Source organism: Babylonia areolata, chromosome 9 (assembly GCF_041734735.1).
Source record: "Babylonia areolata isolate BAREFJ2019XMU chromosome 9, ASM4173473v1, whole genome shotgun sequence".
Taxonomy (NCBI): domain Eukaryota; kingdom Metazoa; phylum Mollusca; class Gastropoda; order Neogastropoda; family Buccinidae; genus Babylonia; species Babylonia areolata.
In genome coordinates, this window is record NC_134884.1 from 10,305,038 (window position 1) to 10,332,252 (window position 27,215).

Genomic DNA, 27,215 nt, shown 5'->3' on the forward strand with positions numbered 1-27,215 from the left:
CTTTAAATAATAGATATATAGATAGATAGGCAGGCAGACAGACAGACGCAAATACATACATACATACATACACACACGCACGCACGCACGCACACACACACACACACATACATACAGACATGCAGATGGATAGACAATCAGTCAGACAGACAGCTAGACAGATAGATAGATGAATAGAGTCCCGCTCATTGATGACACTTCTCCTGACCTCCTTACTCAGCACTGGCTCCCCTTAGAGTCGAGAATTAAAAACAAAGTTGTGTGTATCTGCTTTTCTGCTTTCCACTCCACTGGGCCAGCCCATCTTTCTGACCTCATCAGTGCTTACACTCCCTCAAAAACTCTCCATTAATTTTTCTTTCCGAAAATTCCTTGTGTCAGTTCAAGAACCTACGGTGCTCGCCCTTTCCTCTTTGCTGCTGCTCATAATTATCTGGAGCAACCTTCCACATCATGTCCGTTCATCTGACTCCCTCCCTGCCTTTCTCTCGTCACTAAAAGCTCGTCTTCTCAGAACCTATCTGTAGGCACTCTGGGTTTCCTCTTTCTCCAACACGTCCCATGCCTCCCAGTTCACTTTGCATGAATGAGGAATTAGACAGGTGGAGAGTGGGAGGGAGAGAGAGACAGAGAGACAGAGAGAGACAGAGAGACAGACAGAGACAGACACACAGAGAGAAACAGAGACAGAAATAGAGACAGACAGAGAGAGACACAGAGAGAGAGAGAACGAAACATTTTATTCAAATAAAGGCCAAAGCCCCTTACTCTCACAGAGAGAGAAAGGGAGGGAGAGAGAGACAGACAGACAAAGACACACAAAGACTAGAGACAAAAAGAGAGACAGAGACAAAAGACAGACAGACAGAGAGAGAGGGAGAGAGAGAGAGAGAACTGACCCGCTGCCCGTGGTTTTGCAGCCCCATCACCTGGCGGCAGCGGCAGGGCGTGAACACACGCTGCAGCAGTCTCTTCACGGTGTAGCGGTCCACAGTGCTGCCGAACGTGTGTCGCTGTAGCTCCGTCAGGTCCCGGTCCTGCCACACAGCACACATTCTGTTTCCCCTGTTTGTTTGTGGAGGAGGTGGAAGAGCAGGAAGAGCTGGAGAAGAAGGAAGATAACGAGGTACTGGAGAGAGAGAGAGAGAGAGAGAGAGAGAGAGAGAGAGAGAGAGAGAGAGAGAGAGACACGCACACACACACTCACTCATTCAGAAATGGAATGTTTTACGTGTGTGACCGTTTTGTTTATTCACTTAGGCACCCATACTCCGTTTTCGGGGGGGTGCATGCTGGGTATGCTCATTTCTTTTACAACCCACCGAACGCTGATATGGATTACAGGATTTTTAGAGAGAGAGAGAGAGAGAGAGCATAGCGTGTTTCCCCTTTCACCAACATGTCTGTTTGTGGATGAGGTGGAAGAGGAGGAAGAGCAGAAGGAAGATAACGAGGTGGTGGAGAGAGAGAGGGGGAGAGAGAGAAAGAGAGCGAGAGAGAGAGAAGAGGAGGAAGAGCAGAAGGAAGATAACGAGGTGGTGGAGCGAGAGAGAGAGAGGGGGAGAGAGAGAAAGAGAGCGAGAGAGAGAGAAGAGGAGGAAGAGCAGATGGAAGATAACGAGGTGGTGGAGCGAGAGAGAGAGGGGGAGAGAGAGAAAGAGAGCGAGAGAGAGAGAGAGAGGAGGAAGAGCAGATGAAAGATAACAAGGTGAGAGAGAAAGAGAGATAGGGGGGCCGGGGGGGGGGGGGGGGGGGGGGGGGGGGGGGGGGGGAAGAAACAGAACAGCGTGTTTCCCCTTGCACCAACAGGTCTGTGTGTGGAGGAGGTGGAAGAGGAGGAAGACCAGAAGAAGGAAGATAACGAGGTGGTGGAGAGAGAGGGAGAGAGAAAGAGAGAGAGAGAGGCGGGGAGAGAGAAAGAGAGTGAGAGAGAGAAAGCGAGAGAGAGGTGGGGAGAGTGAGAGAGAGAAAGCGAGAGAGGCGGGGAGAGAGAAAGAGAGCGAGAGAAAGAGAGAGAGAGCACATATTCTGTTTTCCCTTCACCAACAGGTCTTTTTGAGGAGGAGGTGGAAGGAGGAAGAGCAGAAGAAGGAAGACAACGAGGTGGTGGAAAGAGAGAGAGGGGGGAGAGGGAGACAGGGGGGAGAGGGAGACGGAGGGGAGAGGGAGAGAGAGAGGAGGCAGAGAGAGGGCGGGAGAGAGAAAGAGACAGGGAGAGAGAGAGAAAGAGAGGGAGAGAGAGTGAGAGAGAGAAGAGGAGGAGAAGACGGAATAAGAGAGGGAGGAAGGGTGGAGGAGGAGGCTCGGGAGGAGGTGGGGGAGAAGGAAGGAAGAAGAGCAGGAGGTAGAGAAGGTGGAGCAGGAAGAAGAGGAAGTGGAGGAGAATGAGGTGGAGGAGGAGAAAAGGAGGAGGTGGAGGAGGAGGCAGAAAAGGAGGCGGTGCAGAAGAAAGAGGAGGTGAAGGAGGAAAAAAAGAGGAGCGGGAAAATGAATATGAAGAGAAGAAGATGAAGATTGATTGATTGATTGAATCTTTAATGGGTAAAGAATTAGGCGCAGTAAAGGCCTTTTTACAATTCTGCCCATTTAACGACACAAAACATGAAAATAAAGAACGACACAAAACACAGAAATAAAGAAATAAAATGAAATAAAATTTAAAAAATAATAAGATCAACGAATAAGAATAGTAACTGGAATAGTCTATTAAAAGTAACAAAGCAATGAAAAGAACAATCAGTACATTATCATGTACGTACGAACTTACACACACACACACACACACACACGCACACGCACACACTCACAAACACACACACACACCACTATATATATATAGAAACCGCAAACAAAGGCATACGTGTAGTACACATTCACGCCCACACACTCAAACACACACACGCACTTACTGTTCATTTGCTTGCACGATCACACATACATTCAATTTTTCATTGATCATGGCATGGCAGCTAGTGGTCTGAGTACACGCAAGCACTGAGTACAAGAAGAAGAAGAGGATGCTGCAGAGAAGACATAAAAGAAGGACGAGTCAGAGAACGTGTGCCGTTGAAGCTCCGCCATGACTCGATCCGGCCAGACACAAAGCAACATTACAAGCGACACCACTGACACACACTGATGCATACGCACGCGCGCGCGTGCGCACACTCACACACACAACACACACACACACAAACACACATACGCACGCGCGCGCACACACACACACACACACGCGCGCGCGCGCGCACACACACACACACACGCGCGCGCGCGCGCGCACACACACACACACACACACACACACAGTGCTAACCATCCATGCAATTAAAAATGCAAACAAGAATGTAATGATGTTGCTTGGCTTTGGCTGGTCAACAATCGGCTTCCAACTTTGTTTGTTTTTTCTCTTTCTCTCTATCACACACACACACACACACACACACACACACACACCAGTTTCTTCACAGGACATTGTGTGTGATTTTGAGATTAACTTCACAGCCGAAACGTGGTTTTCTCTCAATGGCTTAATTCCCGATTGGGTCATGAATTTGAGATTGGTCTTGCCCAGAGTGTGGTGATCGATAAAATCATGTGCTTCCTTTTTTTCTTCTTTTTTTCTTTTTTTTTACCTCGCTTTTCTTTTAGCAGGAGTTCGAGAGCTTTGTAAGCTTTTTAATGACCCCACGAAGGCACGTCGCACACCGACCGACCTCTACGAACACACACACACTCTCTCTCTCTCTCTCTATCGGGGGGCCATTGGTGTGGCTGGTCCCACCAAACATAATAATCCTAATTTTAGTTTGCTCTCCCTGCCTCCCTCCCCCTCTCTCTCCCCCTCTCCCTCTTGAACCCCAGAGTCTTGTCAGACAGACAGACGGGAGACGTGTCGGGAGGGGTGGGGTGGGGGTGGGGGGTGGGGGTGGGGGTAGGGAATGGCGCTGCCACGCAGAGGCGACACGCTCTGCCCGGCCTGGTGACACAGTAGCCCGGAGTTCTGTCACATAAGTCTGCTGGGACTAAAAGTAATACAATACAATACAATACAATACAATGCAACTGCACACTAACAAAAAGTAAAAACAGTACAATCGAAGACTACAGCAGACAAACAGAAAGAAATATAATCCAATACAAAATACAATACAAAATGACACATACTATATCATTAAAAAAAAGAAGAAGAAATAAAAACAACAAACAACAACAACAAAACCAGACTGAGATAATGGGCCACGAACCCGACAGACAGACATTACTCGTGTTGTTGTCCCCACCACCAATATTAATCCTGTTTCGCTGCAACTTTTTTTTCTTCTTCTTTTTTCTTCCCCCCCCCCCCCCCCCCCCCCCCCCCCCTCGTTTCGGAGAAACAGGAGACATCAAGCATCGCCGTGTTTCGATGCATTACGGAAGGGCGTGGGGGGTAGGGAGTGAGGTGGGCGGTTCAGCAACGTGACAAGAAGCTGATTACTTGCAAGCCTGCTAAGAAAGTATGTCAGCGTGCGCGAACTTTGACCACCCGCGTACTAAGGAGCTGTCGCACGGTAGTTAACTAACACAAGAAACCCTGTTGCTTGCAAGCCGCAACTAATTATGTTATTTCTGATAAGAAGAAGGATGGGGTAGAATTGACACGACGAAACAGAGAGAGAGAGAGAGAGAGAGGGGAGGGTGGGGGTAGAATGGAGAAAGGAGAGAGAGAGGGGAGAATGGAGACAGAAGAAAGAAGAGAGAGCAGAGCACAGAGAGAAAGAAACAGACAGAATGGATTAGAATTTGGGGAAAAAGGTCAGGTCTAAAAGACAGTCACCGAAATTTTTTTTACACAATTCCAAATGACGAAACTCGCCCTCTTTTCTCAGGCTTTAAGACCAGCAAACGGGTTGACAGAAGTGTTAGGTTTCAAGCACATGTGTGTGTGTGTGTGTGTGTGTGTGTGTGTGTGTGTGTGTGTGTGTGTGTGTGTGTCAGAGAGAGAGACAGAGACAGAGAAAGAGAGAGAATTTCCGTGCGTGTGTGAACCCGTGGGGGGAGGGGGGTGGATTTTGTTTTTACTCCCAGGCAACAGACCTTTTACAAGTACAAAAGTTATCTTGCAATTTCTAACCCTGCTATCTCGGCGTATGAATGGACAATGTTTATTTCGGTTTAAACAGTACTTTATTTCAAAATGTCACGACACAAATACATGGATTGGACAAGAAAGTCACATCAATTTGTCTTAATACACATTTGTACAAAGGCTAAATATGTGACGGGTGTCTCTGTTGTTATAAATTTAAACTGAACAGCGCGGCACCAATTATGAACAAAAGAAAATTAAACAAACCAGCTGACAAGAATATAAAATGTTTCGTTTGGGGACATGGAGGAGCAGGAGGGTAAAAGAGTACACGAACATCACATTCAATAGGCCAATATGAACTTGAAACTGGATGAAAGAACAACAGAGAGGTGTATATAACTGTTTGTAGTGTGTTACTTTTTTCGTCACAACAGTAAAATTCAAGTTAGGCCTACAGCATCTTACATTGTAATCCGAATATCTATGCATATGACAGAAACGGCTCTCAGTATTACTTATAGTGGAGAAATATTATGTTCATTTCTTGATGCCAGTTTGAACAATTTAACATGCAGTCCGCGAAGAACTGTTTAAGGCGGCGTCACTGCGTTTGGACAAAATCTATATACGCTACGCCACATCTGCTAAGCAGATGCCTGAAAGCAGGGTAACCCAACGCGCTTAGTCAGGCCTTAGGGAAAATAAAAAGAAATTAAGTAAAATAAGATGCAAAAGTAAACAGACAAGTAATTACAGCTGTTAAAAAGGAACACATCGTTAATTCTTGCTCAAGAGAGTTGAAAAAAAAAAAAAAAAGCTGGTCAAATTGATTAAGGAAGGACTTTAATCTGTCCCGTCACATATTCCGGTGGTTGTGGGGAAAAAGGTATTGTGACAATGTTGGTAAGTTCGATGGGTATAAGGAATACTTGCCCCGGCCACAAGTGTACAAAAGAAAACGCTGAGATTGCACAGACTTGACTCCGCGCTTCGCTTGCAGCGGTAGTAGAGCGAGAGAGCCCAGATGATGCATTGCTCTTTGGAGGCAGAGGAAAGTAATAAATAATATTAAGCACTCCATCGAGTCTCAGGGTTGGTCATTTTTCCACATTTGTTGACTCTGGCAGTGTGCTTAATTAAACAAGATGAGATGGTTAGATTGCGCTTTGGTGTTCTGTTCAGGAGTGTGTGTATCTGTTGAGAGAGAGACAGACAGACAGACAGAATGGCAGAATGGCACAGAGAGAGAGAGACAGAGGGACTGTAAAAGAGAGAGAAAGAGACAGACAGAATGGCAGATAGGCACAGAGAGAGAGAGGGGGGGGGAACTGTAAAAGAGAGAGAGACAGTCAGACAGAATGGCAGACAGGCAGAGAGAGACAGAGGGACTGTAAAAGAGAGAGAGACAGTCAGACAGAATGGCAGCAGGCACAGAGAGAGAGAGGGACTGTAAAAAAGAGAGAAAGAGACAGACAGACAGAATGGCAGACAGGCACAGAGAGAGAGGGGGCGGGGGGGACTGTAAAAGAGAGAGAAAGAGACAGACAGACAAAAGCAGGTCGACAGACAAAAAAAGGCCTATCGATCAGCACGAAACAGCGCGGACACGCTACAACTGAACGCCCTCTTGGGCCCCGTAAACACGTCATGAAAAGTGCCCACCATTCCATTCAACCTCTCTGCTTCCTCGTAGGGGCTGGGCTGGGGCCGGGGAGGTTTGGTGTGGGTGGAGTGATACGTGTGTGGTATAAATAATTCTATATTGTGTAGGCCCGATTCGTCTGCTCTTTGATCTTTCCGCCACCCTCATTGACCGTTCAGTTGGACCCTTTGTCTTGTTTGCCCAACTCACCTATTGAGCTTCTCTCTCTGTGTCTCTCTGTCTGTCTATGTCTCTGTCTCTCTCTCTAACACACAGACCAGGGAATCATAAACAGACAGAGAAACAACAGCAGCAATGGGTGGCGCTGCAATGTGACGACAATACAACACAATGCCGTAACGTACAGTACAATAATATAGTACAATACCGACATGGTCCATGCGCTGGTGAGACATCTGCTCCCCCTGCCCCATACCCCACTTCCTTTTCATTCATTTATTTATTCTATTAATTATCTTTAAAACAGTTGTGTATGCGGAATACACTTGGATCAGCCCGCACTCTTTGACGCCTGGTTGGAAACTAAAATCAGAGCACGACTACCCTGACTCGCGACAGGGATGGTATGGTATGATATGGATACTTACACAGCACTCACCCTCGCTCAGAAAACCAAGCTCTAAGCGCTTTACAAACACGGAGTCGCTTGCACAACCGGCTGCCTTCTTGGGCGGAGCCGACTGAGAACTGCCTTTTGGCGCTCATCAATTGTTTTCTGTATCATCCAGTCAGGTTTGAGTCATGCATGCACACACACATACGCGTTCACACAGACATGTAACCTTTGACTTGTGTGTGTGTATGTGTTGTTGTTTTTTTTTATTTGTTGTTGTTGTTTTGGGTTTTTTTCGTTTTGTTTTTTGGGATTTTTGTGTGTGTGTGTGTGTGTGTGTGTGTGTGTGTGTTTTTGTTTTTTGTTGGTTTTTTTTTTTTTTTTTTTTTTTTTTTACGCTGCCATCAAGGCAGCCATACTCCGTTTCGGAGGTGTGCATGCTGAGTTATATTCTTGCTTCCATAACACACCGGGCGCTGACACGGATTGCAGGATCTTGAACGTGCGTATCTGATCTTCTGCATGCATACACACGAAGGGGTTTCAGATAATTGCAGGTTTGCATGTGTTGACCTTGGATATCGGAAGTCTCCACCCTTGACCCTGGTGCATAGAAACCGGGGATCGAAACTCAGAGGAGAATCCAGCGTTCTAACTATTCGACCACCACGTCCAGATCGAGAAAAGAGAGTCCCTTGTGGGAGTGGAGGAAAATGCTTTTTCGCTGAAACGAAACGGCCGCACTTGCTGACATTGCGGTTTTTGACCGTTTGAGCTTCCACCTGTGCAGGCTTCGTAAACTGCCATGGCGAGGAAGTTTATGTGAAGAGTTAATGTGTTACAGGAAGTGAATGTTCATTTTTCTGTTAATTTCATTCCGGATAGCATATGTCTTTCTTTACTTGGTCAACATTGATAATAATTATGTATTAAGTTATCATGGTGCGTACTTTGATAATTTTGAAAGTGGTTGTGCTTTATATTGTTTACTGATACACGTACTCTCGAGCCATAAGACAAAGCTTTGTGAGTTTACAGACAGTAAAGTCGTATCTGATCTGATCTTTATATTCTTACCATAATATGTCTAATTTCAACTTATCTAACTGGCGCCTTGGTTGGCGGAGTGCGAACTGGAGACATTCCTGTCCAACCCTCCCCCCTCAACCCCACCCAGTGTTGTGGTGAGAAGCTGAAGTTTGCAGACCTGATGGTGCCATACTCCTCTTGCTGTGTGCTCCAGTGCGAAAAGACAAGATCTACGCCAAGTGGATTATACCATTAACCCACCAGACACTGATGAACTTACTCGCTAACAAAGTAAAAACACACACAATCACACACGCACGCACGCGCGTACTCACACACACACACACACACACACACACACACAGAGAAGCGTGCACACGCACGCAAGCATGTTCACACATACACAGACACGTACGCAAGCATACATACACACGCGCGCGCACGCAGACACACACGCGCGCGCACGCAAACACACACACGCGCGCACGCAAACACACACACATACACACGTGCGCGCGCGCATTAACCTGCATAAGGTCTGAAGTTGTGACCTTAGGATGGAAGGGGGAGATGAGGGAGGAACGGGAGTGGGAGTGAGGGTCGTGTGGTGGATGGGTGGTGGGGGAGGGATGGTCGCAGACCAGACGACCAGCGAGGAAGAAAAACAACTGGAATCATCTCTTCCCCCCAGACACTGTATGCATTAGTGCTGTGGACGGGCAACTGGGTCGACTGGAAACCATCGTTGCTTTTATTTATTTATTATTATTATTATTTTTTTTAATGAGTAACTCTACTGAAGATCGACGGGTCATTATCTTGGGGGTAGCGGGTTATGTTGTTGTTCTCCTCTCATTCTTTATTCTTTTTATATTTTTTAAACGACTTTCCTGTCTGCGTTTTACGGTTCCATTGGGAGCACGTGCTTTTATGTGACTGAGTTCATTAATTTTAAGTGTAACGGGGAATTGGGGAACAGTTGTTGGTGCATTAAAACAATTGGATCGAAATTCCGAAGTTCCCTCACGCGCTCTGTGTGTGTGTGTGTGTGTGTGTGTGTGTGTGTGTGTGTGTGTGTGCGCGCGCGCGCGCGTGCGTGCGTGCGTGTGTGTGTGAGAGAGAGAAATGAAATAATTTAATGCTCTTTGGCCATGGGCACATGAACATGGAGGGGGAAATCTCACTCACGTGCACACACAATAAATGAATACATGAATGAATGAATGAATAAACACCTTCATAACATGTCACATTCTGCGACTTAGCATATAAATCAAATTGCACAAAATGTCTATTCTCCATCTTTTAGCTTGCGTTTCTTCCTTATTATCAGATTTCATAACTATACTCTACATTACACAGCTACATTTGATATAGGTCTTTAACTTCCTATAAGCTTCTGCCTCTGTTTCGTACAAACTTGGAAACTAATAATGACAGATCTCTGCATTTTCCATCTTACAATCTTTCTAATCGTAGATTGATTCCATTGACAAAAATTATGTTTCTTCATTCTGAGTATAATGGACAAACCTATAAAAATAGTTTTCATCCTCTACACACTTTGCAATAAGGACAGTACGACTATGCCATTTCATTACCATATCTGTTCGTATTGCTGTTAATCGGTAACACTAATCTGGGGGAAAATACCAAACGAAAAAAAAAAAAAAAAAAAAAAAAAAAAAAAAAAAATCATATTTCTTGCAAATATACACAAACATTTAGGCTGTCCTTAATTAACTGATACTAACTATACCTTTCTTTGTCTCTTACCGTACCTGACCATTCTTGAAAAAAACGTATCTGTTAAACGTTGATTAAATATACTCAAAATTGAACTGACATTTGTAACACCCTGATTTAACCATACCTCATAAAATCCAGCTTTGTAAAGCATTTCTCTCACTTCAAGCAGTGATCACTTGTGTCAACAAACTCATTGTCAATATAAGTTTTGCTTTCTAAATTATTCACCACGTTAAAATCTCCCGGAAAGTGACTGAACCAGTCCTCTAAACGAATGTTGTCACTTACGCTTTTTTGTGTTTACACCACTTAACTTTTTTATTTCCTTCCAAGATTCTGCTGAGTTGTGTACATCAGTTGTTAAGGATTCCCGAAATTCCCGTTTTTTTCTGTCTGGGGTTGTTTTTTTTTTTTTTAATAATTAAGTCACTGATCTGAACTGAACTGTGATGTAAATGTGACATGATTCTGTACAAACGAGTTTGATACGGTTCTTCTAGAATGACTCTCTTCTATTATTGTTCGCAATCAAAGTCAAGTTTTTTTTTTAAGTATGATTGCTTCTTCCCCCCCCCCCCCCCCCCCCCCCCCGCTTTTTTCTACCGTTCTTTCTTTTCTTTTTGGTTTCGTTTTTTTGTTTGTTTGTTTTGTTTTTTGGGGGTTGTTTTTTTCTCCAGACATAATCTCTTTACTGCTTCTGTGCACAATTTTGTTATATTTAGTGGATTACCGTTTTTGATAATAAAGCAAAAATGAAAAAAAAACCCATTTTAAATGACTAACAAATAAATAAAGCAAATTAAGTCCCCTAGCATTAATTACAGAGTAATTTCCCTTTTTTTTTTTTTACTATCTGCACCAAAAACGTTTGCAAAATAAATAAAACTTCCATGCTTAGCAAAAGAAGTTCCTGTTTGAACAAAAAATGATAATAATGACTGCTCTTGTTGTTGGGTCAGAATATCAGATCAAAGTGCCAAGTTTAGAGAATACAAAAAATATAAATATAACAGTAAACGCAGTTTGCATATAATTAGGCTTCATTTATTATTTTTTTGTGCCCATCCCAGAGATGCAATATTGTTTTAAACAAGATGACTGGAAAGAACTGAATTTTTCCTATTTTTATGCCTAATTTGGTGTCAACTGACAAAGTATTTGCAGAGAAAATGTCAATGTTAAAGTTTACCACGGACACACAGACACACACACAGACACCCGAACACCGGGTTAAAACATAGACTCACTTTGTTTACACAAGTGAGTCAAAAAGTAAATACACAGATAAATACATAGATGAATAAACAAATAAATAAATAGATAAATAAATAATTACAATCCGAGGTCTTCCCTGAAATATTTTGTGGCGAGCAAACAAAAATAACCAATATTTCCCTTCCTGTGATGCTCTCCTTTAACACTCTTCAGCAAACTCTATTTATGTCGTGCACAAGGAGGGCGTCAAGCCAATGTTAATGTCAAATTATATCTCACATCTCTTGGAACTTAAAGCGAATTGTTTCCAGAAATATTCCCTCGGACGGCAGTGATAACTCGAAAATAGCCTTTCCAGAAATGCCCCCTTTTAATTAAGGTCCACAAAGATGCGATCACGTATTTAACGATGTTCTAAATATCCGCATTGCCATTAACATTTGCTTTTGACCCATGAGACGAGAAAAATAATGGCAGGTTTAATGAGTGAGTCGGTATTAAGTGCGTATATCATATGTGCGTGAAAGTGCGTGCGCGCGTGTGAGTGTGTGCGAGTGTGTGTGTGTGTGTGTGTAGTTTCAAAGGAGCATAATGAAATAAAGTCAGAATGATAACAACAAAAAACTGATCTAATCACGATTTTTTGTGGAATTCGAAAAAAAAAAAAAAAAAAAAAAAAAAAAAAGGTTTACGGCAACTCAAACCGGTTTCTCGAACATCCACATAAAATTATGTAGTATAAAATCTTTGTTGTTGTTGTTGTTTTTGTCGGTCCGCACCGGTTTTACAGCGCACCTCTGTCACATGATGGTTTCTGCAGTAGCTCCTGTCGTCAAACTCCCCGTCGTTTTCTTGGGATGCCATTATCGCATAGCACTGGACATTGCACTGCATGTGCGTGTGTGTCTTTATGTATGTGTATGTGTTTACTTGATTGTTTGCCTTTGTGCGTTTTGTGTGTGTGCGTTTTGTGTGTGTGTGTGTGTGTGTGTGTGTGTGTGTGTGTGTGTGTGTGTGTGTGTGTGACTTCAAAGGAAAATTGGTCTAACTTTTTTTTCTTCTTTTTTTTTTTTTTACAAAGCCCGTGCGTTCAGACCGCACTAAAAAACAACAACAACAACGCTACTCCTCTGTGTGCACGAGAGAGAAGGGGGAGGGTGGAACAGAGAAAGAGAGACAGAGACACAGAGGGGGTTAAGGGAGGCAGAGGGTGGGGATGTAAGGGAGACAGAGAGAGAGAGGAAAGAAGAGAGAACATACCTGCCGGGAACGCGTAAAAGTCAAAGTCCACACGGAATCTTCATGTAAATTTCTAGCTTGAAAGAAAGAGAAAGAAAGAGAGTGTGGAGGGGGGCAGGAAGGCCATGAGGTGCGGGACGACAGAGAGACACACAGACACACAAACACATCTGCCGCCCAAGGAAATCATTCTGGCAATAGTTTCCAATGAAAACGTGCATTTTCTTTATTTCCTTTCGTAACCCCGAGGTGCCGGTCTTCTTTTTTCTTTTTCTTTTCTTTTATTTCATTATATATATATATATATATATATATTCCCCACCCCCTCCAAACTGAAATTTCTAACATTAAACCATGGCATAACATTCCAGTAGTGAAAGCGAGATGTTTAAATCTAACACCTTCAAGGAAACTTTAGCTCCTTTTCTTGCCAACATGTCGCCCAAATCATTATATGTCTCATTTCACATAATGAGTTCAGAGCTGACAGTTTTTTTTTTTTGTTTTGTTTTTTTTTTCATCTAACAGCACGAAGAACTGGTTTAGATTCAACACAAAACAGAATCTGTTATGTTGGTTTAGGAAAGGAGATCATAAAGAAATAACGCCATTAGAATCGCTGTGCGTTCAGCTATGAAGACGGACTAATTCTGTCCCAGGTGAAATCATTCTTAAAACTTAACGTCTGAAATAACGAAAGCAGCACTAGCTCTGTCATTTTCAACAGAGCCGTCTGTAAATATCTGTAGATTATTAGGGTATTAATTTGTCTTGCAAATGAATTCGTACACGTGACGTATACCTAAGGGTAAGTAAGGGTGGTTTTTTTTTCAAATGTTTGTTGAATAATCCAATTCGTTATTGGGATGTTATATTGTTATCTTTTTTTAAACTGACATTACTCAGTTATTGTAGTAATTTAACACACACACACGCGCGCGCGCGCCCGCGCGCGGGCGCTCACGCACGCACGCACGCACACTCACTCACTAATTCTCTCGCATACGTAAACAATGACGTTTTCTCTCGCTGCCAGCTTTTTCTCAACCCTCGTCTGAGATCAATCAGAGTGAAATGACGTTAAACTAAGAACACATCCGGGGCTACCCCACAACCTTCATCACAAGAGCATGCACTGTAAGATTCTCCCCCCCCCTTCCGCCCCCCCCCCCCCCCCCACCTCCCCCGACAGATCTCACCCATCTAATTCTGTGTCTCCTCAAAACAATGTGAGCTGGATGTTGCACTGATTGCGAGACTGTTCCGCCAGTCATACCATTTCAATTTATGTAGGCCTAACTCTTTTAGATTCTCCCTCAGAAAAGTACAGCAGAGACAGACCAAGCTGCAAAGAAATGGAATGACTTTGCCCTGGAAGTCTGACAGATGAACCCACTGCGTTTAATCATGCAGACCTATTCACAGGTCAGGATGACTGCCATCGTTATGTAAATATTTGGACTTCTCATCGCGTGATCATGTTACGTTTCTTATGCAAAGCCAATGACACCACTTAAAGAAAAAAACATGAAAAGTAGTAATTGCACTTCTGATTTATGCCACACTTATTTCACAATCTACGATAATAATGGTATTTTATGAAACGCTAAATCTTGTTTGTAAAACAAACAAAAACGTGTGCCTGCTAAACAAAACTTGTTTTCCCTTCCGCTTTCAGAAGTCGACAATGTGATTAAAAACCAATGAATCTCGATGTAAAAAAAAATCTCTCTCTCTCTCTCTCTGTCTATCTATCTCTCTTTGCATGGAGAAATAAATCTTGCTCACGTGTTCTCCCTGCCTCCTCCTCCCTCCCCCCCCCCCTCTCTCTCTCTCTCTCTCTCTCTATCTGCCTGGAGACATCAATCTTGTTCAAGTTCTCCCCTTTCTCCCTCCGTCTTGCTTGCTTCCACGTCACGTCCCCCAAGAAACAGTCACTTTTCAATGGCCAATAACCAAAGTTTCCAATTTCCGTGCGGAGTGAGAAGACTTCTTGTGTTAACAAGGTCGTTAGTCCACACTTCTGCCGCCGTGAATCAAGAAGGAAAGAAATCGCCTTTTCTGCCCGTGCTTTGGTGACAGGGACCCACAACTACTATAGACGAACGGAGAAAGTGAACATTCATCTTTCTCTCTGCCAGCAGAAATACATATTGTTCGTGCGCTCTCTCTCTGTGTGTGTGTGTGTGTGTGTGTGTGTTTCAGTTTAATGTCTTTTCATTGGAAGTGGCATCAAAGCGGGTGTAAAGAGTATTCGTCAATGTGTCAACAATCGTGGGTAGTCCCCCTTATTTTTATCAAATATATTTCCTTTGTCATCGGAATTGGTTTGCTGTCTTTTGCCAATGCAAATCTAAGAGAAAAACGAGAGAGAGAAAAAAAGAAACGAGAAATGGAGGAAACGACAACGACGATCATGATTATGACAGTGGCGTTAGCGAAGACATCAACAATAGACGGTGTAGGTGATGGCAGAGTGCTGGTTTAAAAACAGTGTGAATGTGTGTGTATGTCAGTGAGTGAGTGGATGAGTGAGTGAGTGAATGTGTGTGTGCGTGTGTTTATTTGTTTGTGTGTGTGTTTACTTATGTGTTTACTCTGCTGGTTTATTTTCTCTTCTTTTACTTTGTTTTTATAAAAAAATATTTTCAAGTTCAAATTGTCTTCTATGAAACTGAGAATCTATTTTCAGTGCAATAATGCATGCGAAAAGATGCTGACACAAACAGCTGAACAAGTGAGCAAGCATGAAAAGAAGAACATTCTAAATAAATGTGACAAAAAAGGTTGCATCACAACAAACATCAAAACTATATGGCCCAGTTTTCACCCGCCCTACTTGAGCATTGTGAAATACATTTTAGCTATCACATGTATGTAGAAAGTTGAATCATTTTGATGCTATTCCCAACATCGAGGAAAGATTCGGTTCAAGTCATATTATATTGTATTATATTATATTTTTATATTATATTTCCGTTTGTTGGGGTCTATGCATTGCAGTGATCAATCTTATGTGAAATACAATAAATAGTTGTGTTTCAGTGCCATTACTGTTCATATCTTCACTACATTACTGTTCATATCTTCACTAACACCAAATGGACCATGAAGGAGGGCATTGAGGCAGACAGCTTGCTGTTATACAAACTGATATTTTCTCACAGCATTCACATGGTTTCTCACCAAAACAGCTATCATCCTTCACCAGTTTTTAAGGACTTCTCTCTGGTGTCAGCACCCGACTTAGGATACTCTGCAGTCAGGAGGGTACCCTAGAATAAAGAAGAGTTGAGTATACCAAGTCACTCACCAGTACAGGACTGGAGTTCAATGCAACACTCCAAAAGGGAGCTGCCATGACAGAGGACCGGCCATCACCAAATCTAGACAGTAGAAGAAGCAAAACGAGTCTGGGTTACCACTTATAACCCCCAACTCCCCGTCAAGGACCTCAGCATCCTGCATTCTAACCCAGAAAACAAGTTCTTTCCTGAAGCCATGATGATCTGTCCCGGCGACGGAGAAACCTGGCAGAAATGTTCAATACCACAGCTCCACGTCGCTTCCCAGAACACGGCCCCAAGAACCAACCAGGGTTCTACCTGCAAAGCCAAGAGATGCGATAGCAGCAAACACTCCAGTGACATTGATGGGCTAAGAAACCCTTGGAATGGGCGTTACTGGAAGACCATGCAGTACTGCAGATCGGAGAGCGCCATCTAAGTGACAAGATGTTCACTGCGATAATATTATGATCTGTGGTACACGGGGTCAATTCATCAACGATGAATGTAAGAAAATGTTGGCTGACCGAAAGTCCCACACTGACAAAAACAACTTGAGAACAGAACTTAAGCTTTCTTACAATGCATGCCACGGAGAAACTGACCACTGAGGATGGACCTTTGCTCCGGAGACGTACTGGCAATGTAATCTGGGCATCATCTTCACTGGTCGTGACTCTAAATTTGTACTGAATAAAATGTGTATGACTTGCCTCAGGTGGCAACACTGACCATAATTCGCCGAGCCTGCTACTGAAACCATCTGTCTGAATAATGTACCTCACACATCCATTAGCTTGACACTGACAGCATTATTCTGGTGTCACACACACCACACTGTAATTTTCAGGCTAAACTTGGTAACTGTTTGAATAATGATTATAAATCACTACAACCCCCAACACTGCCTCCCTTTCGAACACTTCCTTTTTCACTTCTGCTCCCCCTCCCCACTTCTCCCACACACTTTCCCCCACTACATACTCCGGCTCCACCTTTCTGTACCACTACTTACCCCCCTCCCCTGCCCCCCTCCCCACCCTTTGTACTCCCCTTTCCACACATACCCTCTTCACGATCTATTTGTATTTGTATTTCTTTTTATCACAACAGATTTCTCTGTGTGAAATTCGGCCTGCTCTCCCCGGGGAGAGCACGTCACCACACTACAGCGCATTTTTTTTCCCTGTGTGCAGTTTTATTTGTTTTTCCTATCGAAGAGGATTGTTCTAAAGAATTTTACCAGGAACAATCCTTTTGTTGCCTTGGGTTCTTTTACGTGCGCTACGTGCATGCTGTACACGGGACCTTGGTTTATCGTCTCACCCGAATGACTAGCGTCCAGACCACCACTCAGGGTCTAGTGGGGGGGCGGGGGGGGATATCGGCCGCTGAGCCGTGATTCGAACCAGCGTGCTCAGATTCTCTCGCTTCCTATGCGGACGCGTTACCTCCAGGCCATCACTCCACATGTATAAAGATGTAGGCCATCACTCCAATATATAAAGATGATGACGATGATCAGTGATCGTCGTAATCGTCATCGTCACCATCACCATCATCATCACTGGATGAATGTTGAATTCTGAAAACATACCATTCTAACCCACCCACCCACCTCTTTCTCTCCCTCGAAACGTGAAACGACGAGGCCATCTGTGGATCCAGGCAACAAACAGGTTTCACTGTGTACTGAGTACAGATCAATGCAGTGTACAGCCACCCTTTGGAATCAGACTCCTTTCCAGTCTGAGGCACCCTTGTCAGGGGCTCTTCCTCTCTTTATCCTGCTTCTGTAGGTATATCAATTTATTCTTTATACATATATATGTTGGGGAGTTTGGTGTATACTGTTTTTTTCAGTTTGTGTTATGTGTGTGTAGGAAAGTGAGGGGGAGGGTATTGAGACTTGTGATGTGGGTGAAGGGTTGTCTCTGGTGTGTGTGGATGTTGGTAGGGATAGAGGGGCGCGGTGGAGAAAGGTACTTTTAGGTTTCTACTTGAATGGTGCCCCATGTAAATGAGAGGAAGATAGATACATAGAGAGAAAGAGTGAGTGAGTTAACGTGGGTGGGTGGGTGCGTGCGTGCGTGCGTAAGAAATCTTTACAAGAGGAAAAAAAAAAAAATCAAGCACATGCGTGTCCGCGCGAGCGCGAGCACGGGAATGCATATAACAATCTTTATTCATAACACCTTTTACTCGAATTACAATTTGCGCTGCAAATGAGGGAGAAAAACAACACTTCAGTGTCACGAACAACATCCATACGTCAGCATCCTCCACGCGTCTGAAGAAGAAGGATGACGAGGAGAGAGAGAGAGAGAGAGAGAGAGAGAGAGAGAGAGAAGACAAGACATGACAAAATCTTTATTATCGAGGGTAATAGATAAGCAAGTAACATGCTTTTTTTACATCCAGCCCTCGTCCTAAATAGGGAATAAAGCTAGAGAAAGAGAGACAGACAGACAGACACAAACTCAACACGTTTCTATTAAAGGATTAAGATGTCAGGCATGGAGAGGGATAAGGGACAGACAGACAGAATGGTAGACAGAGACAGAGACAACACGCCCTGGCTCCACTTAAGTCGTTGAAATGGGGTGGGGGTGGTGTTTGGGGTCCAATGTGCCTTCGACCAGGTTATTCAGACACTGAGGTTGAATAGTGATGACAGGAGTAAAATGGCACGTGAAACACCCTGAAGTACAGTTTGGACCAGTATACTGTTCAAACTGCACAGCGTTTGCAAAAAAGTCAATGACCAATTGGGAACTTCCAGGGTTTGTTTTTTTTCCTGCTTGTAGGCACAGTGAAATGATGCTGAATTTCCAGCAAACAGCGGTGTATGTAGCCAGTATGACGAGGACCACTCACAATAATAATAATTATAATTATTATTATTATTATAATGATTAGTATATATATATATATATATATATATATATATATATATATATATATATATATATGCTGAATCTTGTTCAGAGACAAATCAAAGCGCTTTCACACTAGTCAGTCACACGCATGTATAACTCCAGACTGAAAACAAAAACACCTGAAAAACAACGAAGGGGCAGAGAAGGGAGGCTGATAACCACAAGAGCTTTCCGGCATGTGCATTTCCTTTTCTTTTTCACAGTGGAAAGCCACACCCCTCATTTAAGATCCACGTCATAACTATTTTCTTTTTATCTTCCTTTTTTTCACTGAAATATCGAATTTTCAAACATTTTTCAAGCAGTTCATGGTCCCTCTACACTCCATCTCGCTCTCTACGATCGGCTTCGGATCCACTCTGTTTACGCATACCCAGATTCAAACACTCGACTGTTGGCCGCCGTTCTTTCTCTGTCTCGGGACCTTGCAATTGGAATGAACGTCCTCTTTCGCTTCGTCAGGTCTCCGCACTCAGCTCTTTCAAGTCTGGCCTTAAAACACACCTCTTCCCAAGATAGCATCCCTTCCCTGCCTCTTCCTTGTCTTCAGTTTCTCCACTTTTAGAGTTATGCATGCGTGTGAAGGACTGGCGTGAAAGCGCTTTCATTTTTCTCTGCACAAGATTCAGCGCTATATAATTATAATAATTATCATTATTATTCCCATGTGCCAAAAACCTGCAGTTTGTGTGTTCAATGAGAGGCCAGAGGTGGGCCACGTGCAGCCTGCATTATTTAACATGTTTCGTACACGTCACAGGGGAATCCTTAAACGCCAATGCTTTTCAATGCTTCTGGCGCCAGGGAGATTCGCTCTCTAACCTGACTGGCGGTGAAAGGGTTAAAAACGCAATAATGCATAATAATCACCCTTATATATCATTTATTAATTCATATAAATACCTGGAGTGTTTGGGAATAAAGCATGTAAATAAAAGACGGATAGATGTGCATGATGCATACATAAATCCATAAATCAACGTGTATATCAATAAAAGACCTGTCAATTAACGTCTTTTTTTCCGTTCTTTGCATATTTTGTCTTCTTTTTCCAGGCTGTATTATGGTCCTTAACTTTTTTGTGAACCCTGTATTTTTTTTTCTTTCTTAAAATTTGCGGAACCCCCCCCCCCACCCCCCCAAAAAAAGTGGTTAACTGCCAGCTCAACACATGCGCACACCCCTCCAGCGTGGAATGGACCTCAGTGACACACAAACTTTACTTTCAGCTCTCACGCCACTGCATCGTCCATCCCTCCCCAGCCCCGCCTTCCCCGAGGGAAGAAATAATGGAGAGAAGAAAGAAAACAAAGAAAGAAAAAAATTAAAGGAAAAAAAGAGAGAGAGGGGGAGAAAAAAAGATAAAAGTTACAAGTAAAACAGAAGCAACGAAAGGAATGGAAAATATAGATAGATAGATAGACAGATAGATTGATATATATATATATATATATATATATATATATATATATATAGATAGATACAAAGATACTACAGTTCGATAGACACAGAGACAGACAAACAGATAGATAGATAGATAGACAGATAGATAGACAGAATGACTGATTGATCAATTAGTTGATTAATTGACTGATAGAAAGAAAAAAGAAAAGAATTGAAAATAATAGAAAATGCACGAAGGCATATAAAATAAAAACGCAAACAATTAAATAAGAAGAGACAGGTAGGGGAAAAAAGACAAAGAATAAAAAGGAAGAAGAGAAAATAGGAAAGAAAGAAAGAGAGAAAGAAAAGAGAAAGAGACATGTAAAGAAACAAGTTAAACAAAACAAAGAAGCAAAGAATGGAATGGGACAGAAAAAAATTGAATAGAAGAAAGAAAGAAAGAAAAGAAAGAATAAAAGACATACATGTACAGAAACAAGCAAGCAAGCCCCCCCCCCCCCCCCCCCCCCAAAAAAAAAAAAAAAACAAAAAAAACAAACAAAAACAAACAAACAAACAAAAAAAACTAGCCAACGACATGGAAAAAACAGAAAGAACGGCAGATAAAAAGACAGAAACCCTGAAATATAAAAAAGAGAAGAAAAAAAAAGAGTCAGAAAGAAAGGAAGGAAGGAAAAAAGAAAAGAGCAAGTAACGAATAAATGAAAGTATCAGTTTCAAGAATGCGTCAAAGAGAGCGGACTGATCCGTATGTGCTGCTCAACCTCGGCTTACCCCCTCCCCACCCCACCCCACCCCCCCAAAATATGAGCGGATGCCTGATCTCCGGTTAAACACAACGCGCTTGTCAGGCCTTGACAGCCAACCCAAGTTTTCATAAAACATTCAGATAGAATGAAATGAGATAAATAAACATGACAAGGAACTACTCAAATACACTGATATATGCTCAAAAATAATTTTTAATTTGAAAAAAGAGAGAAGAAATAAAGAAGGAAAATGCAAACAAACAGGCAAAGCTGCAAACAAAACAAAATGACATCAGCAGAAAAAACGAACACGAACGCACACGCGCGCGCGCACATACACACACACGCACGCACACGTACACACGCACACACACACACGCACGTAATCACGCACACACACACTCACACACACACACAGGCGGTGGCTTTCAGATGAAGCCAAGCTTCATCCAGGCGATCCAAGCTATGAATGTCAATGCCGTATATGTTACACCCAATCCATGGTAGCTGTTCATGGTCTACCGAACAAAATGGGCACCGTTAAGTCCACTGAGCAGATTGTTATCTCGCATCCATGCCATAAGCCTTGAGCAATAGCGATGCGAATGTTAAATCTTAATCTTAAAACTCATACATGGCATTGTCCATTTCATGAAATGGGCACGACATTTGCTCATTTCATGAAATGGGCAATTTCATAGATTGGGTGTAACATATACATGAAGTCTCTTCTCCGCATTGGACCGCACTTCCCAATGCCTGTATCTTCCTCCACAACGTGGACGAAACGACTGTGTGGGCGAAAAACGACCTGCTGACACCACGACGGAAAAGAACGGGGCAGTTTTCGGGAACAAAGAGCAGTCGAAACGTGTATGCTATGTTATGGCTTCTTTCATATGACAGTTTTCACACACTCCATAGCCTCGCCAACTGTGTCCAGCAACAGCTCGGCGTGTTATCATTCTTTCACTTAAAACGACTCAATCAATCATCGCACGTTTCGCCAAGAGACGGTCAATTACGTTCTTTTCGCCTACCCCTTATAGGTACCATTTGACTGATCAATCAGATGGTTTATCAATGACATCAACACTGTTATCAATAGGGAAACCTCTCTCTCTCTCTCTCTCTCTCTGGTGTGTATTGTCGGCAGTCCAGACTGTTTTGAAGTGACTGACACCCGGCAAAAACTATCGCTGGCGACAATATATGCCCGGCGACAATATGTGCCGCAATAAGCTCTTCCCCTCAATCAAGTCGTCCGCTGCTTGTTATCATAATAGTGATCCAGCTGTGAAGTCTTGGATTCGTTTGACGTAACTGTGTAATGAAAGTTTTCGTTGTATATTGATGGTTCCTTATTATACTAAGCGCGTTGGGTTACGCTGCTGGTCAGGCATCTGCTTGGCAGATGTGGTGTAGCGTGTATGGATTTGTCCGAACGCAGTGACGCCTCCTTGAGCTACTGAAACTGAAACTGAAACTTTATTTCCCAGGACTCCATTCGCTCAAACAACGCAGTCTGTCTTTCAGACCTAGACTACAAGCACTGATAACACCACATAGATGGATATATGTGTGTCCTTGCCAAGACCCGAACAGCTTGACCTAAAAGGTGTCGGCCTGTATGTCGTCAAACTTTTACTTTCACGTGATACCGCGGCGTGGTCACGCGAAAGGTGTCGCGTGCAATCGGTCGTTGTTTCCCAAGAATCGGCTACAGGACACGCGATGCCACATGCAGTGCCGCTCCTCGGTGAACTCCTTGGTTCGTGTGGACCTCTCTTCAGAATCTCGTCACAATTGTCTCTCTGGATGACCATCACGAGAAGTTTTTCTTTTCTTTCTTTTTTTCTTTCCTTCTTCTTTTTTCCACCTCCTTTAACATATGTATGCCAGTGTGTGTGTGTGTGTGTGTGTGTGTGTGTGTGTGTGTGTGTGTGTGTGTGTGTGTTTGAATTACTGTGTTTTTACGTGTAGTGTGAAGGCTGTGTACATCCGTACATAAAAAGGTTCAACATAAATCGAAAACCTTACAAAAGCACAGGTACAGTACATTTATGGATGCATGCATGTGCATATCAATATAAGAACTCACACACGCTCACTCACACACACACACACACACACGTACGCCTAAGAAGCGAGAGAATCTGAACGCACTGGTTCGAATGACACCGGCAATCGCCAGTATTTTATCCCCCTCCACTTGACCTTGAGTGGTGATCTGGACGCTAGTCATTCGGATGAAACGATAAACCGAGGTCCCGTATGCAGCATGCATTTAGCGCAAAAGAACCCACGGCAACAAAAGGGTTGTCCCTGGCAAAATTCTGTAAAAAAAAAAAAAAAAAAAAAAAAAAAAAAAAAAATTCACTTGGATAGGAAAACAAATAAAATTGCAGGCAGGAAAAAAATACAAAAAAGGGTCGCGCTGTCAGTGTAGCGACGCGCGCTCTCTGGGGAGAGCAGCCCGAATTTCACACAGAGACAAAAAGAGTAATACAATTTCAAATGAAGATTATACGTAGCAGCAGAGCAACACACACACACACACACACACACGACCCCACATTTACAGCTAAAAATGACAGGCAGTGACAATGTGTTCAGTTTTCAAAATGGAAAAGAGACAACAAGGCTGAAGTTCTAGAATGGATACAGATGAATGGATCGGGAAGTCAGATAGGAAATTTCTAGCAACAGACGTTTCACGAGGTAGACAATACAAACAGTATTGACATACAGTCCAACATCTCCGCATCAAGTCATCCCAGCAATATAAAACAGCCGCCGGAAAAAAAAAAAGTTGCAAAGCGCTAGGCATAGGATATAGCAGCAGTTGTCAGATCCCTTTCAAGGAAGTCCACACCTTGCCTTGACTGTACACTGGCGTGTTGGGAATACAACTTGGAAGACATTGTAACGTCGTCTTTCCCAAGCTGTCGCTAACTTCAGTGCATGGAAAGGGAATACATAAAACGTGCAAACAACCCCAAATCCCGACCTCCCTTCCCACCCCCACCCCCTATTCGCATTGCTGCAATCACCTTTTTATTACCCACAAGGATGGTCGTGCGCGAGAGACGGGAGACCGACAGGGTAGAGATGGGCTGGACTGACTGCACGCACCAGGCCAGTACAGTGCGTGCCGTCTTCACTCTCGCTATCCTCCCACTCGGCCGTTCGTTCAGTCGAGCGCCGACAGCTCGCGCGTTGGCGTGTTCCACAGAATCGTGCGGAAGAGGCGAAACCACAAGCCAGAGACAGTCTTAAGTGAAGACAGAATTGGATTTCCCCCCTTCAGCCACCCAACATCTGAGCTCATGAACTAGAAGCAGATAAGAAATATATATGTATATGTGAACATAACACTTTTTTTAAATTTTTTTTAAGAAATTTGAAAAAAAATATATATGTGAAAATATTTATTTCGCCTTCGCGTGCGTGTCGATTTTGTTTTTCTTCTTGTGTTCCTTTTTCGAGTGAACTGTTTGGGCCAACACACTTCAGCGGTTTGGTGTGAACCTGTTCAAGATAGAAATCGGTCCCGAAAACCAAGCGCGCGGATTTCTGTTGTTGTTTTAATCCAACGTTTCATTTCGAAGTTTCATTTTCTGTTACTGTTTCGCATTTTTTTGTGACAGTGAAACGAAAACCTAAGTGTGCGTTTTTTTGCTCCCGACCTTTTGAGATCTTATCAGCATCATGCTTTGTGTGTGAGCTGATTCATAGTTCTAATTGTGTCAACGGTCAGCAATCAAACAAAATTATTAAGAATTCAATACAGCGCATACAGGTAAGTTGAATGTTACATTTCAGTTTTCCCTCAAAGTAAAACTTTTTTTTCGTCAATTTCCACACACTTAAAAACAGTTACAAACATTTCTAAATTTTAGAAGGCTTCTTTTGTTCAAACTGGTTGTCACTTGCACTCTAGTACACACACACACACACACATACACACACAAAGTGTATATATATATATATATATATATATATATATATATATATATATATATATATATATATATATACACTGTGTGTGTGTGTGTGTGTCCTCAACACACACAGCCTTCCATAATTGAAAAAAATAATCATCATAGTATTCTGAATCGGAATCCTCAAAGAGTTTTGCATTCTACCCATGTTTCCGCAATGTGATTGATTATTTTTCTAAGACATGACAGCTGGGCCATTCGCAGGAACAGTTCAATCAGTGAGCACTGGTCTTCGTGTATCACTTCCCTCTTCACACCCGCTCCCCTCCCTCCCCCCCATCTGTGTGTGTGTGTGTGTGTGTGTGTGTGTGTGTGTGTGTGTGTGTGTTTTCTGGGATTTTGTTTGTTTGTTTGATTTTTGTTTTTATTTGTCGATTATTAATACCATGCGTGTGCCTCTGTGTGTGTGTGTGTGTGTGTGTGTGTGTGTGTGTGTGTGTTATTTTTACCATGCTTATGCCTTTATGTGGTATAGTATTAGCATTCTATGACTAAGTAGCTATGTAGTATAGTATTAGCATTCTATGACTAAGTAGCATTGCGTAGTGCATGCAATGACATATATAATGTAGTATTGTGTAGTGTAGACCCTGTTTCAGGGCGGGGACTGGATGAAAAAAAGCGCATATGATGATAATAAAGATAATAATAAATATTAACAATAATAATAATAATATAACAACAACAACAATAATAATAATGATCTTAAAAAAAAATAATAATAATTTACACTTCATCCACACATCGCCCATCCATGCAAAACATGCACAAGGTAAAAAAAAAATCAAAAAAATCAACGATCAAAACGTGCATTCAAACACCAAAACAACTCCATACGTATAACCTTGCACAGACATCAAGCCAAACACCAACAATAATGTATGCACGGCCACACAAGAAAACCACCCTGAATACACAAGCATCACAACACCCAATTGATGCAATCGCACATCACAACAACCGACGGCAACACACCCCAAAACCAATCGCCTACATCACAACACTAAAGCAATGTACTACCACATCCACAACAACCCTCCACAACACACAGAAAACAGAAACAAGCACAAACCCGCACTGTCACAGGCATCGAGAAACCATTTAGGCCTAAAGGCAGTTCTAAACAGAAGAGTCTGATGTTGGTTTTGAAGATGGAAATGGGCTGGGAATGCCTAATCCATATGGCTTGGAGTTCCACTGGACGGGGACAGTGCATGCAAAGGATCTTTGACGGAAGGACTTAGTCCTAACTGAGGGACTTTGGAGAATGTAACCGTCTGATGATGAATGTTGGAATGTCAACAGTGAGGAGAACAGTAAGTTAGGTGAAGAATGAGAGAAAGCGTGAAAGCAGTGGGTGGAGATTTTATATTCACGTGTGTGTTTGTGCGTGTGTGTGTGTGTGAGAACGTCTTTGACGTGAAAAAAACAAACACAACAAAACAAAACAAAAAATACTATGACGTGTACAACACCTGACGATGACGACAAACGTTTACAGAGCTCGTCAATGTCCCAAGAGCAACAGCTTGCTTCTGGACTAAAAGCTCGCAAAATCCTATTTCGCAACAAAGTGATATCCGATTCATGTTTGTACCATTAATGTACTATCTTCCTCAATTTCCCTTGTGACCCCGGTACACACCAGCAATAAAAACATATTCTATTATGTTCTATTCCATTCGATACGGTGAACTAACTCTCGCCTATTCACACGCCACCTGCCAGACTGCGGCCTAAGACTGGTGTCATGTATCTTGTAGTTTGTATAATGAGCCCCCCCCCCCCCCTCTCTCTCTCTCTCTCTCACACACACACACACAGTATCTCTCTCTCTCTCTCTCTCTCTCTCTCTCTCTCTCTCATTCCACAGTTACAGAAGAAGACGAAGAAGAAATCTCTGAAGAAGCCCTGTTTAATGACCCTATAACAATAAATGAAATCAAAGCCAGTGTAAGAAATCAGAAAAACGGAAAATGTGCTCGTCCTGATAAGATAATCCGTGATATGCTGGAAAATATCGATGCGCCTTTTTTTTAATTTTCTTGTGTCACTATTCAACAGTTTGATATGGATTATTTCCGATAGATTGGCGTAAATCCATTATTGTACCAATTCATAAGAAAGGAGACACAAATAATCCAGACAACTATAAGGGTGTAGCTCTAACAAACGTAATCAGTAAAGTACATACACATATTTTGAATAGAAGGCTTGTTAAGTGGGCACAAAGGAAATAATTTTTGAACAACACGCAGGCAAGCAGGATATAGGGTTGAATTTAGTACTTTAGATTTTTTTTTTTTT

At 42.7% G+C, this 27,215-nt stretch overlaps 1 protein-coding gene across 2 annotated transcripts in view; it reads right to left on the minus strand.

Annotated features, from left to right (window-relative positions):
- Nucleotides 1–27,215, minus strand: part of LOC143286047 (ATP-dependent DNA helicase Q4-like) — a 188,703-nt gene that overhangs the window by 99,608 nt on the left and 61,880 nt on the right. For both annotated transcript variants that reach the window (XM_076593582.1, XM_076593581.1), the window contains exon 17: nt 900–1,037. In XM_076593582.1, coding sequence (XP_076449697.1) covers nt 900–1,037 — 138 coding nt within the window. The remainder of the gene's footprint in view (nt 1–899; nt 1,038–27,215) is intronic.